This window comes from Cebus imitator, unplaced genomic scaffold (genome assembly GCF_001604975.1).
Source record: "Cebus imitator isolate Cc_AM_T3 unplaced genomic scaffold, Cebus_imitator-1.0 Scaffold83, whole genome shotgun sequence".
NCBI lineage: Eukaryota > Metazoa > Chordata > Mammalia > Primates > Cebidae > Cebus > Cebus imitator.
In genome coordinates this window covers 5,184,755-5,202,440 of record NW_016107398.1, presented here as the reverse complement: position 1 = coordinate 5,202,440, position 17,686 = coordinate 5,184,755, and the positions used below count along the sequence as shown (strand labels likewise).

Sequence of the window (17,686 nt, the reverse complement as noted above, 5' to 3'; positions counted from 1 at the left end):
ATAGATAGATACAGATATATAAAGGTAATAAATATTATAATACACAAAAAATTTGATAGGCCAGGCGGAGTGGCTGACTCCTGTTAATCCCAGCACTTTGGGAAGCCAAGGTAGGCAGATCACTTGAAGTCAGGAGTTAAAGATCAGCCTGGCCAACATGGTAAAACCCTGTCTCTACCAAATATACAAAATTCAGCTGGGTATGGTGGCACATGTCCATAATTCCAGCTACTTGGGAGGCTGAGGCATGAGAATCACTTGAACCAGGAGGCAGAGGTTGCTGTAAGCCAACTACATTCCAGCCTGAGTGATGGAGTGAGACTCTGTCTCAAAAAATTAAAAAATAGAATATTATAACAAACAAAAATTTGATATCTTCAGGGTTTTTTAAAAAGTTTAACTTCATTTGTCTTATATAGTGCCTATCTAAAAGTTGTTTCAGATAATTCGGTAGAGTTTAGTAAATTATCTCTCTGAACTTAAAAAAGAAAAGAACATTCAACACTAATCTACAGTGAAAGAAATTAGAATGCTGGTTATCTGGGGTGGGGAGCAGAGACAGAAAAGGTGCCCAGTAGAATATTCCAGGTACTAGAAATGTTTTACATCATGACTGAAATATGAGTTACATGGGTGAATGCTTTGTCAAAACTCATTAAACTGTATATTTCAGTTCTGCATGCAAATTATATCTCAATTTTAAAAGTTAAACCATTAGCAGGATACAAAAAAATGAGCTTGATTTATACAGAAGAAAACATACCCGAGCCTCCTCTCCAGTCCCATGGGCATCTTTGGAATACTGAAGAAATTGTGCCACATAGGTCATGATGGACTTTTCATCAGGATCAACAACATCCACGTCTGCAAGATACACCACACTATCAATGAGCTCATATACATTCGCTATAATGCATACTCAAAGAACAGGCTATGTCAAAGCCTCTGCTATTTGGTTCACAGACTCTGGAAATGCACCAAAGTAGTCATCCAGCCATGCAATCTCTGTTTACTTAGCCTTGCTGCAAGACTGTGCAGTGGCTAAGAGCTTAGATCTATACTCGGAGAGATCTGGGTTAAATCCTGGCACTAATACGTGCACAGTCTCACCTTTCTAATAATAAAGTGTCACTATGGGGGTATGTCTGAGGGCATAAGTAGTCAGAGAGGACGAAGAGGAGAAAATGAGAAAATAAAGCATTCCTCTTTCTAGAGACATGGTACAGAAATTCTTCCAGGAATGCAAGAACATACAGCAATTAGAATGCATTCCTGACACGTTGGTCTTGGCATGTGTGCAGTAAAGCATTTCCAAAAGCATATATTGTATGGAAGGCTTATCTAAGACATCCACAGAGTTTGTTCATTCATTCATGGAACAAGTAAATCTACTGAGAGCCTTCTAGGGGCCAGGCTTTGTGTTGCATTAAGAGTCCATGGTGAAATAAGTTTGTAAAATGCTGAATTAAACAAAATTTAAAAGACTACAAATTCTTATTTATTTTCTTTTAGAGACAGGGTCTCTCTGTGTTGCCCAGGCTGATCTCAAGCTCCAGGCCTCAAGCAATCCTCCAACTTCAGCCTCACAAGTAGCTGGCACACAAGACACTGTGCCAGGTATATAAATTCTGTAAGTGAAGAACTTCTCTGGGCATCTAATAAGAAAAGGAGATCATAAAGCCACAAAAAGGGGGATGTAATATATCACAGACAAAATGAACAACTAATTTGGAGGTGTTTCTTGACCTAGATAACCAATGAAGATATTTTTAAAGAACCTCACTATTTACTTATTAATTCAGTTAAACTTAACACAACAAATATATACAGAGAGCCAATAAATGTGGGTCATAGGCAGCGGCTACACGGATATGTAAGGTATGGTCCATGCCTTTGGAGAGCTTCTGTTTCAACCCTTTATTCATTTAACTAGCAGATGCTAGATGTATTAAAACACTATCTGCCCCTCAAGGAATTTAAGGTTGGGGGAAAACCAAACAACAAACAAATACAACACACCATGCATGTTTTAGTGGACATACTTCATAGGTTCAATGAGAGCTCTAAGTCAGCTGAAGTAGAAAATAAATCTAATCCATTTGCAAACAAGGCAGTAAGCATATAAAAGCTAGCAATAAGAAGCTGAGGGCGAAGTTTCAATATAGGAAGAATTTCTAAGAATTAAGTTATTCTATCTTTAACTGAAAAAGACATAAACACCAAGAGACACATAAAATAATGATACTGGCTTACTTAGATATTGCTTTATAAAAATTTCTCATTATATATGAAGCCATGCATGATGATTAAATGCGTTAACAATATTATGTCAAAATAGTTCCCTTATTCAAATATGACTATGGTATTTGGTTTGCATAAATAAATCATGGTACATTTCACATTTTTGAGCTATTATTTAAGCCATTTATAATGAATTATGGGCAATTAATTATGCAGAGGAAATTTGTTTCTACTATAGTGTCTATTTCATTAGTTGCCAGGTTATTTGTATATACTAAAATGGAGAAAATACTTTATACTATTTAATAATAAAGATTTGGTGAATCACAATATGGGAAAAGTATTTAAAACAGATAGTAATCGAAAACAGGAAATGGGAACAGAGCAAGAGGAAAAATAAAGAAAAACAAAACGAAAAGCTAAAGAAATAGAGAAAAGGTAAAAAGGGAATGGGGGGAAAGATAGGGGTAAAAAATTAACAAGAATTAGTGGCAATCAATATGAAGCCCGACCAATGTCCAAACTGTAGAAATACTGGTGTACGCAGGCTGGGCACAGTGGCTTAAGCCTGTAGTCCTAGCACTTTCTGAGACCAAGGCGGCTGATCACCCGCAGTCAGGAGTTTGAGACCAGCCTGGCCAACATCCCGAAACTCTCTCTCTACTAAAAATGCAAAAATTAGCCGGGCATGGTAACACATGCCTGTAATCCCAGCTACTTGGGAGGCTGAGGCAGGAGAACTGCTTGAACCCAGGAGGCGGAGGTTACAGTGAGCCGAGATGCACCGCTGCACTGCAGCCTGGGAACCAGAGCAAGAGACTCCATCTCAAAAAAATAAATAAATAAAAATGAAAATAAAAATATAAGAAATAGAGCTGTAAGCTCACAAAATTTCCGAATTCACATTAAGCTGTGAGCTTACAAATATCATCTAATTCAACTCTTAGAAAAAAAACACTGAAGTCCTAAGAGGCTACATACCAGTAGCAAAGAGCACAGATAGCACCCAGATCTTGGTTTCTAATACCATTCTCCAATAAAAAGAGCCAGAGCTCCTTGGAGAAATCACTGATCCTAAGACTGGGGCAGGAAATACACAAGATGAGCCCATAGCATTTGTCAGTCCAGAAAGTAAGAAAATGCTCAAAAACAAGCAAACCCCATACTGATGGGGATACAACAAAGAAGCATCAGTGCCAACTGCAAGAGCTCCTAGTGGCCAGAACGTTGAGCTTAAAGAGGACTTTTTAAAAAATTAAGCATTAAAGGCCGGGCGTGGCGGCTTACACCTGTAATCCTAGCACTTTAGGGGCTAAGGCGGGTGGATCACTAAGTCAAGAGACCGAGACTATCCTGGCCAACATGGCGAAAACCCTGTCGCTACTAAAAATGCAAAAAAATTAGCCGAGCATGGTGGCACACGCCTGTGGTCACAGCTACTCGGGAGGCTGAGGTGGAAGAATTGCTTGAGCCCAGGAGGCGGAGGTTGCAGTGAGCCGAGATTGCACCACTGCACTCCAGCCTGGCGAAAGAGCAAGACTCCACCTCAAAAAAATATAAATAAATAAAAGCATTAAAATAAACAAAATAGTATTGGATTACAACTAAGAGTATAAAATATCAATAAGCCCATACTGATATAAACAAATGACTGAATAAATAAATAAATGGGGGGAACAGACAAATCTCTATACAGAAGACCTTCAAATACTTTATGAAGATAATATGCCATCAAGGAGAGTGAGTGTAACTCTCCCAAATGTGAGCTGTGCAGTGATTTCCCTCCAAAAAGTACAGTTTGGAAAGAAGGAGGAGAAAAGAGTAACTTCACCATAAGAACCCTGATCAGCACTAGCTCAGCCAGGGGAATCAAGGTAAGCATCAACAGTGATGAATCATGTTGACAGTACGTACCCTTGGAAGGATGTGATGAGAATGACATTCTACTGCTGTGTTCTTCCTCCCAAGAACACAAAAATCCAGCATAATCATGAGAAAAAAAATAAGGCAAATTGCAATAAACGGGCATCGTACCAAATACCTAACTAATAATCTCCAAAACTGTCAAGCTCATTTATTTAAAAGTCTGGAAAAGTCACAAACAAGAGGAGTCACAGGAGACATGACAGCTAAATATAATGTGGTATCCTGGCTGAGATCTTGAATGAGAAAAAGGTCATTAGCTAAACACTAAGAAAATCTGAATAAAGTATGGCCTTAATTTAAAATAACATATTCATATTGGTTCATTAATTGTAATAAATGTACTATACTAAGATGTTAACAATAGGGGAAATTGGTTGCAGGGTTTATGAAAACTTATTGCACTATCTTCTCAATTTTTCCATAAATCTAAAATTGCTCTAAAAATCAAAGTTGGGTTTTTTTTTGAGATGGAGTCTCAAAAAAAAAAAAAAAGAAAACTGTGAGGTGGAGCACAACTGTAGTCCCAGCTACTCAGGAGGCTGAGGCACAAGAATCGCTTTAACCCAGGAGGCAGAGATTGCAGTGAGCCAGGATCCACCACTACACTCCAGCCTGGGCAACAAAGTGAGACTCTGACTCAAACAAACAAACAAAAAGGAATGAAGTACTGACATATGCCACAACATGGATGACCTTGGAGACATTTTACTAAGTTAAAGAAACCAGTCACAAACACCATATATTGTATAATTCCGCTTACGTGAAATGTTCAAAAGAGACAAAACTATCCTGACAGAAAGTACTGGGGCATGCAGGGGTTGGAGGCAAATGGAGAATAACTGCTAATGGTCACAGGAGTTCCTTTGGGGATAACAAAAATGTTCTAAAACAAACTATGGCGATGACTGAACAATTTTGTGAATATAGCTGTCCTTGGTATCCACGGGGACTGGTTCCAGAACTCACATCTAGATTGCTTTTAATATCCAATGCAACGTAAATGCTACGTAAATAGTTGTTATACAGTTGTATAACACGTGTTGTTTAGGGAATAATGACAAGAAAAACATCTGTACATGCTCAGGACAGATGCTTTTTTTTTTTTTTTCAAGTATTTTCAATCCAATGTTGGCTGACTCCATGGATATAGAACCCACAGACATGGAGGGCAGGCTGTATACTAGAAACCACTAATTTGTATACTTAAATGGATAAATTATATGGCATGTGAATTATCTCTTAACAAAGCTGCTTGAAACCAAAAAATTAAGTAACAAAACCACAGTCCCTAGCCAGTGAGTATGCTGGAGCTAGCTGACTCACACAGGCTTAAGAGAGCCGATTGATAAATGTTCAGAAGTTTTGTAAACTGGTTGTGAAAAAAATCATAATTTTTAATGATGTATATAAAATACAAATGTACAAATTATATTAAAAGCATACGTAATAAAAAACTCAAAACTTATCACTTCCCAATTATTTTATTACATTTTACTATTATCTATGCTCTTGAGGCTATCTGTCTATTTTATCTGTATGATGGAAACAATATATAATGATGTGGTATTGCACATCTTTCTCTAATTCTGTGTTCAGTGACTGTACATTGGTAACTTGAAATCAGTCATAGCACTAGCATTTATAACACAGAAGTCTGCAAATGAGGGCTTGACTGTTTTGTTAACTGCTAAAAAAGGGATGAAGAAATTGTTAATAATGCAGGTAAATCTTAAAAATGTGTTGTCTATAGGTGTTAGTTGCATTGTGAATAGCATAAAAAGCTGAAAAAATATTCTCCTAGTATTTGATTCAGCAAAGAAGTCATTCATGTCATTGAAGAGCAAATGAAGTTCTAATATACCTCTTATTCCACTTACTTATTAACATAAAGGAAATTCTAAACTAACACTCATGTCAGAACTATACTTCTTCAGCAAATACAACCCTAAGTTGGTTATAGATGGATATAGACTTTGGCAAAAATCAATAAAAGCATTTTGGGGCTATACGGAATCTGTAAGAAGGCATATCATAAATTTTGTAATTATTTATAAAATAATACACATTCCTTAATATCAGTAAAATCTGTAAGAGACAGTGTAAATGTGTGTGTGTTTCCCATTGTTTGGGAGAGCCAGTCACTAAACATTTATATACACACCCCAGTAATAGAGCTGAGAATAGAATTTAAATGTACTTGACCTATTCATTCATCATAATTTTCACTAATCCTGTACACCTCTATTATGACCTTAATATTTTTTTAATAGCTTTGGTTACATTATGAAGCATTACAATCCAAAGTAAAGTGCTTTTGAGAAAGAAGTAAAATTTTTAAATCTTAATTTTATAAAGCTAAATTATAATTCAATGATGATCTCTGTAAAAATAACCAGTACTTAGGATGGTGCTGTTAACAATCCAACACAACTGATGGAGCAGAATCAATGGACAAAGCTTGGCCAACCATTTAGGGGGAGACAGGAAAGCAGCAGTTTCTATTCTCATAGAGGTTTAGCTTTAACACAGAGGGAGTGAAGAAGGAGAGACAAACAAACAACTTTAATTCAAGACTTAGAGAAAGAGATTTAGAACAGAATAATAGAATCAAGAAGAACAAAACACAGAATGTAATAGAAGAAAAAAATCAAGACAGAGGCTCAAATTATTCCCAATAACAGCACTGTTTGCTTTCAGCTGTGGCTTCCCCTATAATTACTGAAATTAACAAACTGGTAGGAAATCTTTAATTGCATAAAATACAATAAAGAGTTTAAGTTAAATCCTCCAGGAGTAAAATAGAATGCTTTTATGTTTGCTCATGTACAGATACTATTTTGAAATCAACTTCATGTGAAGCCTTAAAAATTGTTTTAAAAGCAAAGAAGCTTCTTTACCTTCTGGTTCCAGGAGTCTGGGGATTTTTAATTCTCGTTCTGCAATTCTGAAGGCCTCTCTCAGATTGTCTTTGTTGGACCTATGCTTCACACTCTTCATGTCAATTAGGTCTGGTCGCAAGGCATGAATGATGGCCAAAAAAGCCATCCCATTTCTCCAGCTTGACTTAAAGTCTGTCACATTGACAGACTCATACCTATCATAAAAGGACAAAAACATGATAAATACTATTAAAAATAATGTAACATACACTCCACTATATTCGATAGTAATTAAAACAAAATTTGGCAAATCAAATAAATTAGATATATCATGCCAGATAAAATTTTTAATCTTGTGACCAAATTAAAGGAAAATGCCAAGTTTCATGACACCCAAAATATTACAGAACACTGATTCTCAACATGTTGTTCCTGAGCCAGCAGCATTAGTGTCACATGGACTGCAGGTTTAGACATGCAAATTCTCAGGCTGAGTCCCATACCTGCTGAATCAAACTCTGGAGGTGTGCCTGAAATCTGTGCCTTTAAAAGCCCTCCAGGAGATAATGATATTCACTCAAGATTTCCTTCATTACCAAATCTGTTGGTTCAAGTCTGCCTTTAAACTTCTATATACAGGTAAGGTTCCTAACTAGAGAAAAGCATTTTCTTTTTCAGTGGGACAAATTAAATGATACAGTGTCTGCAATCAATGCTCAGTAGCTTACTAGATAGATAGACCTTGTTACTCTTCTGCATAAAATCCATCATTGTAGATGAATGGATTTTTAAAAACGTGGTATACATGTACAATGACTATTATTCAGCCTTAAAAAAAAGGAAAATTCTGGCTGGGCACATTGGCTCATGCCTGTAATCCCAGCGCATTGAGAGGCTGAGGCAAGAGGATCACCTGATACTGGAAAACTGAAGCTGTAGTGAGCTACAAATGCACCACTGCATTCCAGCCTGGCTGACAGAATGAGATTGTCTCCAAAAAAAGGAGGGAAATTCTGACACATGCTACAAGATGAATGAACCTTAAAAACCACGCAAAGTGAAATAAGCCAGTCACAAAAGGACACATACCATATGATACCACTCGTATGAAGTATGCAGAATAGTCAGATTCACAGAGAAGTAGAATGGTGGTTGCCAGAGGCCAGAGAAGTAGAATGGTGGTTGGGAGTAATGGGGAGTTATAGTTTAACAGGGGCAGTTTCACAAAATGAAAAAAGTTCTGGTGACAGAGAATGGTAATGGTTAGAAAACAATATGAATATAGTTAGTGCCACTGAACTGTACAATTCAAAATGGTCAAAATGGGCTGGAGGCAGTGGCTCACATCTGTAATCCCAGCATTTTGGTCGGCCGAGGCAGGTGGATCACAATGTCAGCAGTTGGAGACTAACCTGACCAAAATGGTGAAACCCCGTCTCTACTAAAAATACAAAAATTAGCTGGGCATGGTGGCATGTGCCTGTAATCCCAGCTACTTGGGAGACTGATGCAGGAGAATTGCTTGAACCTGGGAAGGGGAGGTTGCAGTGAGCTGAGATCGCACCACTGCACTCTCCTGCCTGGAGACAGAGCGAGATTCCGTCTCAAAAAACAAACAAACAAAAAGAAACGTCAAAATGGCATATTTTAGATTACATATATTTATCACAATAAAAAACCATATAATATAGCTATATCTATATAACATAATAAAAACTATATAATATAGTTATATCTATATAATGTAGATATATATTATAATACGTAGATATATATCTATATAAATATATCTATATTATATATCTATAATATGTAGATATATAATACATAGATATGTATCTATAGAGATATATCTATATTATATATCTATAACATACATACATACATAGATATAATGTATAAGATACGTAGATATAGATTAATATGTATTATATAATATGTAATTATAATATATGTAGATATGGATTAATATATTTTATATATATAGATACATATATTATATATCTACATGTTATATTATAGATATACAATTATCGATATATCTATAGATATATCAATACATATCTATATAATATATAGATATCTATAGATTCATATCTATAATATAGATATTATAGATAGCTATATCTATCTTACACATCTATAGCTACCTACAGATATATTATGTATATATTACATATATATTGTATATCTATATTACATATTATATAGCTATATTATAAATATTATATATCTATAGATTATAGATATCTACAGATATATACAAACATCATTAGCTAGCCATTGTATTTCGTCTCTCACCCTGGCCCATAAGCCCTATCTCCCCTCTCTTACAGCGTTACAGACACACCAGCCTCGTTCCTGTTTCTCACAGCTGCCCTCCTAGTCACTGTCCCTGGATGCTCCTTCTCATAGATCTTCATAAAGCCTCCCACTTCAGGGCTCAGCTCAAAGTCTCTCCATAGCAAAGCCCTGCCGTACCACCTACACTAAAGGATACACTCTCCCTGTGCTCAACCTTCCTGACCATATCAAAAGTCCTTCCTAATCTGTTTGTCAACTATAATTATCATATTTCTTAATGATATTTCCTGCTTTTCCCATCAGGATGCAAGCCTTTGAGAGCAAGGGCTTTGTCTTTCTTGTTCACCACTGTGGACTCATTCCCCAAATAGTGCCTGGCATATAATCAGGGCTTAAGACACCTATTTTTAAAAAATCACTTCATCGGTATTCCATGCTTCATAAAGGATTGGTGAAAATCTTGCAAACGGGATAGTTGCCTGTAATATTTGGGATATACTCTAGAACAACTAGAGTGTCCTTTCATATCCCATAAAAAGCATGAAGACATTCACTAGACTGTTTGAAGGTATTCATCAAATGATAAAAGCTACTCAGGAAATAGTCTGCTTCAGATGACCTGGGTCTTCCTGTTTACTTAGAGAAAAAAAGCTTAAAACATGACTGTAATAAACTACATAGCAGTCACATAGCCGTCATTTTTGTGTTGTCTAAAAAATACGTCTGTGGTACCAACTTTGTCCAGAAACTGTTCTAAATGCTTTAAAAAAAATTAATTCTTATCATGCATACAACAACCTATGACATTACTGTTGTCCAGATTTTATGACTGAAGAGACTGCAGCAAAAAGAGATAAGGGGTTCAAAGTCACCAGTTAGAAAGTACAGGGCACCGGGACTTCACATCCAGGTACTCTCTGACTTTAGAGTGAGCAAGACTAAGCTAAACTATTTGGTGGGTACAAAAGAAGTACCATTACTTTTGCCATTGCTTTACATTTTGCCATTACCATTAGAAGTAATGGCAAAATGTAAAGCAATGGCAAAAGTAATGCAATTACTTTTAAGTAATTAAAAGTAATGACAAAAACCAAAATCACTTTTGCACCAACCTAATAATACCTAAAGGGATGGTGGCTGCAGCTGAGGTCAGCTCTGCACTGATGAGCCAAAGCCAATACCTCAAAGACGCTGCTGCCAGACCTTAGAGAGGGTGGAATTAGGCTCCTGGTTGGCAGGACCAATGCTCATTTAGATGTGGGGAATGAGGCCTGATTCATCTGTTTCACAAATGAGAAAATACAACATATTACTTACAAAACAGTCTTACTGAAATACAACACAGAATATTGAAATAAAAGTTATCTAATAATACCAGTAATGAAGGCCAAAACTAGGATAAACTCATGATGAATTACTTAAAAAGAGGGGCTAAATTTAATAAGAGGCTGGAGTTTGAGACCAGCCTGGGCAACATGGCAAAACCCCACAAAAATAAGCTTAGCATAAGCTCTATAGTTGAAAACTAAGTAAGTGGGGAGACATGAAGAAATGACACACTATGGTAAAATACATGGCTTTGAAAGGACTTGAAGGTTATTTATGCATAAATGAAATAAATCTGAGTATGACATAGTGCTTTCCACAAATACTGTTTGGGATTATTAAAATTTATAAAACTGGAGTACAATTCATTTAATGTACTTTAAGCCTCCACATAAGGTTATATATGTTCAGAGGATGAATGGCAACTAAAGAAAAGTAAGGCTGGGCCGGGCGCGGTGGCTCACGCTTGCAACACGTTGGAAGGCCGAGGTGGGCGGATCACCTGAGATCAGGAGTTTGAGACCAGCCTGGGCCAACATGGTAAAATCCCATCTCTACTAAAAATACAAAATTAGCTGGGCATTGTGGTGCACACCTGTAATGCCAGCTACTCAAGAGGCTGAGGCAGGAGAATTGCTTGAACTTGGGAGGTGGAGGTTGCAGTGAGCTGAGATCGTGCCGCTGTACTCCAGCCTGGACGATAAGAGCGAAACTCCCTCTCTAAAAGAATAAAAGTAAGGCTGAAGGCAGAAATTCAGCTCTTCCTTGGACTGTCAGCAGGAGGGACTTACTCTGAAGTCCTGCATTTGAAAGGGCTTAGCAACATATTTATGACCCTATTTACCAAACAATTCTATGATGTGACAAGAAATGCATTTTGAACTCTACAGCTCTTCCTAAACTCCATCTCAGACATTGGTTACAATGAAAAAGTAAGAGCAGAAAACATTTCTCTTTGTTAAAATATATATATGAGCACTAACTTTCCTTCGTTATCCCCAATTTTTAAGAATGCACACCTGTAATCACCGCAATTTGGAAGGCAGAGGCAGGTGAATTGCTTGAGCTCAGGAGTCTGAGACCAGCCTGGGCAACATGGCAAAACCCCATCTCTACAAAAAATGCAAAAATTAGCCAGACATGATGGTATACAACTGCAGTCTCAGCTACTCAGGAGGCTAAGGTGGAAGGATCAATTGAGCCTGGGAGGTCAAGGCTGTGGTGAGCCATAATCTCACCACTGAACACGAGCCTGGGCGACAAAGTGAGACCCTGTCTCAAAACACATACTGTCTGGCCTCTGTACTTCCTAATTGAGCTATGTTTCTAAACTCTGAGGTCTCTTAATATTTAAGTTTATGTACTGGCTACTTATCACTTTTTTTTTTTTTNTTTGAGACAATGTCTCACTCTGTCATGCAGGTGCAATCTTGGCTCACTACAACCTCTGCCTCCCAGGTTCAAGAGATTCTCCAGCCTCAGCCTCCCGAGTAGCTGGGACTACAGGCACCCAGCATCACGCCTAGCTAATTTTTATATTTTTAGTAGAGATGGAGTTTTACCATGTTGGCCAGGATGGTCTTGATCACTTGACCTTGTGATCCGCCTGCCTTGGCCTCCCAAAGTGCTGGGATTATAGGTGTGAGCCAGCGAGCCCGGCCTTATCACTCATTTGTTAATTCATTCATTCAACACACGTTTAGGGAACACATGCTATGAAATCACATTAGGCTAGGTCCTGGGAATACAATTAAGATACCGTGCTGTCTTTTAAAGGGCTCTTATTGTGGTAAAATTTTTTAAACCTAAATCTACTTTGCAGATGCATAGGGGAACTACGCATAAAGAAAACAATATTTAAGTACTGCTTTTTTTTTTTTTTTAGACAGAGCCTCACTCTGTCACCTAGGCTGGAGTGCAGTGGTATGATCTCGGCTCACTGCAACTTCCACCTCCCAGGTTCAAGCAATTCTCCCACTTCAGCCTCCCAAGCAGATGGAATTACAGGCATGTGCCAACATAACAGGCTAATTTTTTGTGTATTTTTAGTAGACACGAGGTTTCACCATGTTGGCCAGGCTGATCTCAAACTTCTGACCTCAAGAGATCTGCCTGCCTCAGCCTCCCAAAGCTCTGGGATTACAGGAGTGAGCCACTATGCCTGGCATTTAAGTACCACTTTATTTCCATGTAATAATAGGCCACCTAAACACAGCAAGTAGGGATGAGTTAGTTTACCCAGGTGATACCACACTCCAGCCTTTGAAACCAAAAGGGGCTGAGCTCTCTGGCTTCCACGTGTGGAAGATGCACTGAGAGGAAGGGGGAGCATAAGAATTTTCATTGCAAGTGAGGGAGGTTTGGATAGTAAGGTGGTGTTTGGGTGGTGAGGTCCTACTGGTTGATACAGCTATCTCTTATGGTCATAGCAAACTACTTACGTGGCACATTGTTGCTGAGCCCACAAAAGAAGGGCCTTTTTTGCAGACATCTGCCATCTTGCTTGCACTTTGGAGCATTTCTTAGCTGGAGGACTTGAGGTAGGAGATGAATCAGCCACACTCACATCATCCAGGGAAGGCTGATTGTAATTGCAAGAAAGAGTCTGGGCAAGCTTCTCAATCTAAGAAAGGCAAAATAAGACTTAATGTTTATAAAAGCATAAGTTACCAGCATTGGGCCAAAATTTCCAGTCAAAACAAGACCTGAAAAGCCTCCTATGACAGTCACAGTTTACTCCTGGTGAAATGAGTGCTGGGCAAATCCTTGAATAGTAGTATCTGCCATGTGGACTGCACTTTTGCTTCCTAAGGAATGACCTGATTTGTTTCTTACCCTCACCCAGGAAGGCTGTCCACGTTGAGGGCTAGTATACATTCATCCCCCTAAAGTGCTTACAGAGCACTTCACTGCAGCTTAACCCCTGTCAAACTGAATTGAACTGAACAAATTAAGCTCCTAGTCTAGAGTATCTTTAGAGACTAGATCAAGTGAAATGCATCCATTAAGAACAAATATACACATAGAAAAAAAGCAACTCAAAGATATGGATAGACAAGTCCAGAGGAATAAAATAAAATTGCCATTAAATCTATAAAAAACAGTTGCATTCGTAATTTAAGAAATTTAAATGTATACAGCAAAAGGATAGCTTTTACTATATTATACAGGCAAAAGAAATGTAAAGGTAGTATCCAGTGATAGTGAAAGTATGAGAAACTAGACATTCTTATATTGCTAGTAAATGTACGAATTGGCCAAATTTTTTTGGAGGGCAATACGATATCTATCCAAAATTTTAAAAGATAAATTCATAAACATAAAAGTATTTAATACATTTCTCTCAACAACTGACAGACTAACCAATCAATAATAATAGATGTCAACAACACAATTAACAAACTTCATCTGATTAGCATTGATCTAGAAAGCATTACACCCACATTCCTTTCAGGAGCATACGGAACACTTACTGAAACTGACAATGCTGCACCACAAAGCAAGCTGCAGCAATTCTGAAGGACTGAAATCACTCAGAGGATGCTCTCTGACCACACCAAAATTCTAGTCAGCAGCAAATATATAAAAGACAAAATCTCCAAACATTCAGAAATTAAGCGCCATATATATACGTTTTGTGTTTTTTTTTTAGACGAAGTCTCACTCTGTCACCCAGGCTAGAGTGAAGTGGCGCAATCTTGGCTCACTGCAACATACGCCTCCCGGGTTCTAGCAATTCTGCTGCCTCAGCCTCCTGAGTAGCTGGGATTACAGGCGCGTGCCACCACGCCTGGCTAATTTTTATATTTTTAGTGAAGACAATGTTTCACCATGTTGGTCAGGTTGGTCTTGAACTCCTGATCTTGTGATCTGCCCACCTCAGCCTCCCAAACTGCTGGGACTACAGGTATGAGCCACTGAACTAGGCCTAAGCAATAGTAAAGAAAATTAGAAAATATTTTGAACAGATTAAAATATTATATTTATAGATTGAAAAATGTATATTTTTAAATATAAGTTTTTTCCAAAATGTTTTGTATATTCCATGTCATCCCAATAAAAATCCCAGCACAAAATGTGTATGTGTGTACACGCACATGTGTGACAAGTTATTCATAAAATTTATATAAAAATGCAAAAGTAAAGAATAATGAAGATTTTCTTAAAGAACAAGTTGGACAACTTACACTATCAGATATCAAGACTTACTATATAGTTACCAAAATTAACCAAGTATAGTACTGGTGCAAAGAGATGTCATGAAGCAAAATAGGTCATTTGAAATTGGAGCCTGACAAGCTGGGCGCAGTGGCTCACACCTGTAATCCCAGCACTTTGGGGGGCCGAGGCAAGCGGATCACGAGGTCATGAGTTTGATACCAGCCTGGCCAACATGGTGAAACCCTGTCTCTAGTAAAAATACAAAATTTAGCTGGGCATGGTGGTGGGCACCTGTACTCCCAGCTACTCAGGAGGCTGAGACAGGAGAATCGCTTGAACCCAGGAGGTGGAGGCTGCAGTGAGGCAAGACCTCACCACTGCACTCCAGCCTGGGTGACAGAGTAAGACTCCATCTCAAAAAGAAAAAGAAAAAAGAATTAAAAAAAAGAGTCTCGGCCGGGCGCAGTGGCTCACGCCTGTAATCCCAGCACTTTGGGAGGCCGAGGCGGGTGGATCATGAGGTCAAGAGATCGAGACCATCCTGGCCAACATGGTGAAACCCCGTCTCTACTAAAACTACAAAAAATTAGCTGGGCATGGTGGCGTGTGCCTGTAATCCCAGCTAATCAGGAGGCTGAGGCAGGAGAATTGCCTGAACCCGGGAGGCGGAGGTTGCGGTGAGCCGAGATCGCACCATTGCACTCCAGCCTGGGTAACAAGAGCGAAACTCCGTCTTAAAAAAAAAAAAAGAGTCTCACATATAGGGCGACTTCAAGTATGAAGATGACACTACGCAGCACAGTAGAAAAATTGTGAGTTTTCCAATACACAGTGTTGATAAACTGGATAGCTATATGGAAAAAAGTAAATTTTGATTGTTTCAATATAACATAGATAATCCATTCTTGAAAGACTACAGATCTAAATATAAACTTTAAAACAAGTTTTCAGAACTAGGCTGTCCAGTATGACAGCCACTAGGCACATGTGAGATTTAAATTCAAATTAATTGAATAACTCAGTTCCCCTGCCATGCTAGCCACATCTCAAGTGTTCAACAGCCACGAGTGTCTAGTGGTCACTGTTTTGTACAATACAGCTATGGAATAGTTCCATCATTGCAGAAAATCCTATTGGACAAAACTGTTCTAGAAAATACTTCACAGTTTTAGAGGTCCTTAAAGAATATAAAAGGCCAGGCATGGTGGCTCACACCTGTAATTCCAGCACTTTGGGAGGCTGAGCAGGTGGATCACCTGAGGTCAGGAGTTCAAGACCTGCCCAGCCAACATGGCGAAACCCCATCTCTACTAAAAATACAAAAATTAGCCAGGCATGGTGGTGCACACCTGTAATCTCAGATAGTCAGGGGACTGAGGCAGGAGAATTACTTGAACCTGGGAAGTGGAGGTTGCAGTGAGCCAAGATTATGCCACTATGCCACTGCACTCCAGCCTGAGTAACAGAGCAAAACTGTCTCAAAAAAAAAGGAATCTAAAAGTATAAGCCACAAAAGCAGTTGATACAATAAATCTATTAAAATTATGAATGCTTCTTCATTAAGACTGAAAAAGCAAGCCACAGAGTCAGAATTCGTTGCAATTTATATATATTCTACAAAGAACTTTTTTTCAGTATATATATTATATACACATATATATATTACATATGTATACTGGACAAAAGTATACATATATATGTATACATATACTAGATAAAAGTTCTTTGTTGAATATGTATCAATTACATATAATATGTATTATATGTATACATATATGTATTATATGTATTACATATAATACATATAATATATGTATTATACATATAATACATATAATATATACAATACATATAATATAATATGTATATATTACATATTATGTATGTAATATATACACTGAAGATCATATATATTACATGAATAAATATATGATCTCCAGGATATATGCATGTGTATTTATCTATAACTACGTATATTTTTTGGGGACAGGGTCTTGCTCTGTTGCCTAGGCTAGTGTGCAATGGCACAGTCATGGCTCACTACAGCCTCGACCTCCTGGACTCAAGTGCTTCTCTCACCTCAGCCTCCAGAAAAGCTGGAACCACAGACAGGTACCACCATGCCCAGCTAATTATTTTTATTTTTATTTTTATTTTGGTAGAGATGGAGTCTCCTTATGTTGCCAGGCTGGTCTTAAGCTCCTGAGCTCAAACAGTCCTCCTGACTCAGCCTCTCAAAATGCTGGAATTATAGGCCTGAGCCACTGCACCCAGCCTAGAATATATTTTTAAACGCCTACAAATCATTACACATAACATGGAGGCTTAAATAAAAAAATTTTAAATGCCAACTATTAGCAGCAGGGATTGTGGCAAGAAACTCTGGTGAGTGTAAACTTGAACAACCACTTTGATAAACTGTTTGGCAGTATATACTAAAGCTAAAGATCATATGTTCTAAGACCATCAATTGCATTCGTAGGTAGATACAGGTTGGAAATGAGGATTTATACAAGAATGTCCTTGGCAGCTTTATTCATAAAGCTAAAAACTGGCAACAGGTTGCTTGTGGTGGCTCACATCTATAATCCTAGCACTTTCAAAGGCAGAGGTAGGCAGATCACTTGAGGTCAGGAGTTCAAGACCAGCCTGGCCAACAATGCGAAACCCCATCTCTAGTAAAAATACAGAATTAGCTGGGTGTGGTGGCACACACCAATAATTCAGCTACTTGGGAGGCTGAGGTAGGAGAATCACTTGAACCCAGGAGGGAGGCAGAGGCTGTAGTGAGCCAAGATCGTGCCACTGCACTCCAGCCTGGGTGACAGAGTGAGACTCCAGCTCAGAAA

The 17,686-nt window shown here is 38.1% G+C and overlaps 1 protein-coding gene across 11 annotated transcripts in view; it reads right to left on the bottom strand.

Moving 5' to 3' along the window:
• Positions 1–17,686, bottom strand: part of SYNE2 (spectrin repeat containing nuclear envelope protein 2) — a 405,273-nt gene that overhangs the window by 286,374 nt on the left and 101,213 nt on the right. For all 11 annotated transcript variants that reach the window (XM_017533965.2, XM_017533967.2, XM_017533970.2 and 8 more), the window contains 3 exons: positions 13,118–13,299; positions 7,065–7,261; positions 764–864 (listed from right to left, as the gene is read on the bottom strand). In XM_017533965.2, coding sequence (XP_017389454.1) covers positions 764–864; positions 7,065–7,261; positions 13,118–13,299 — 480 coding nt within the window. The remainder of the gene's footprint in view (positions 1–763; positions 865–7,064; positions 7,262–13,117; positions 13,300–17,686) is intronic.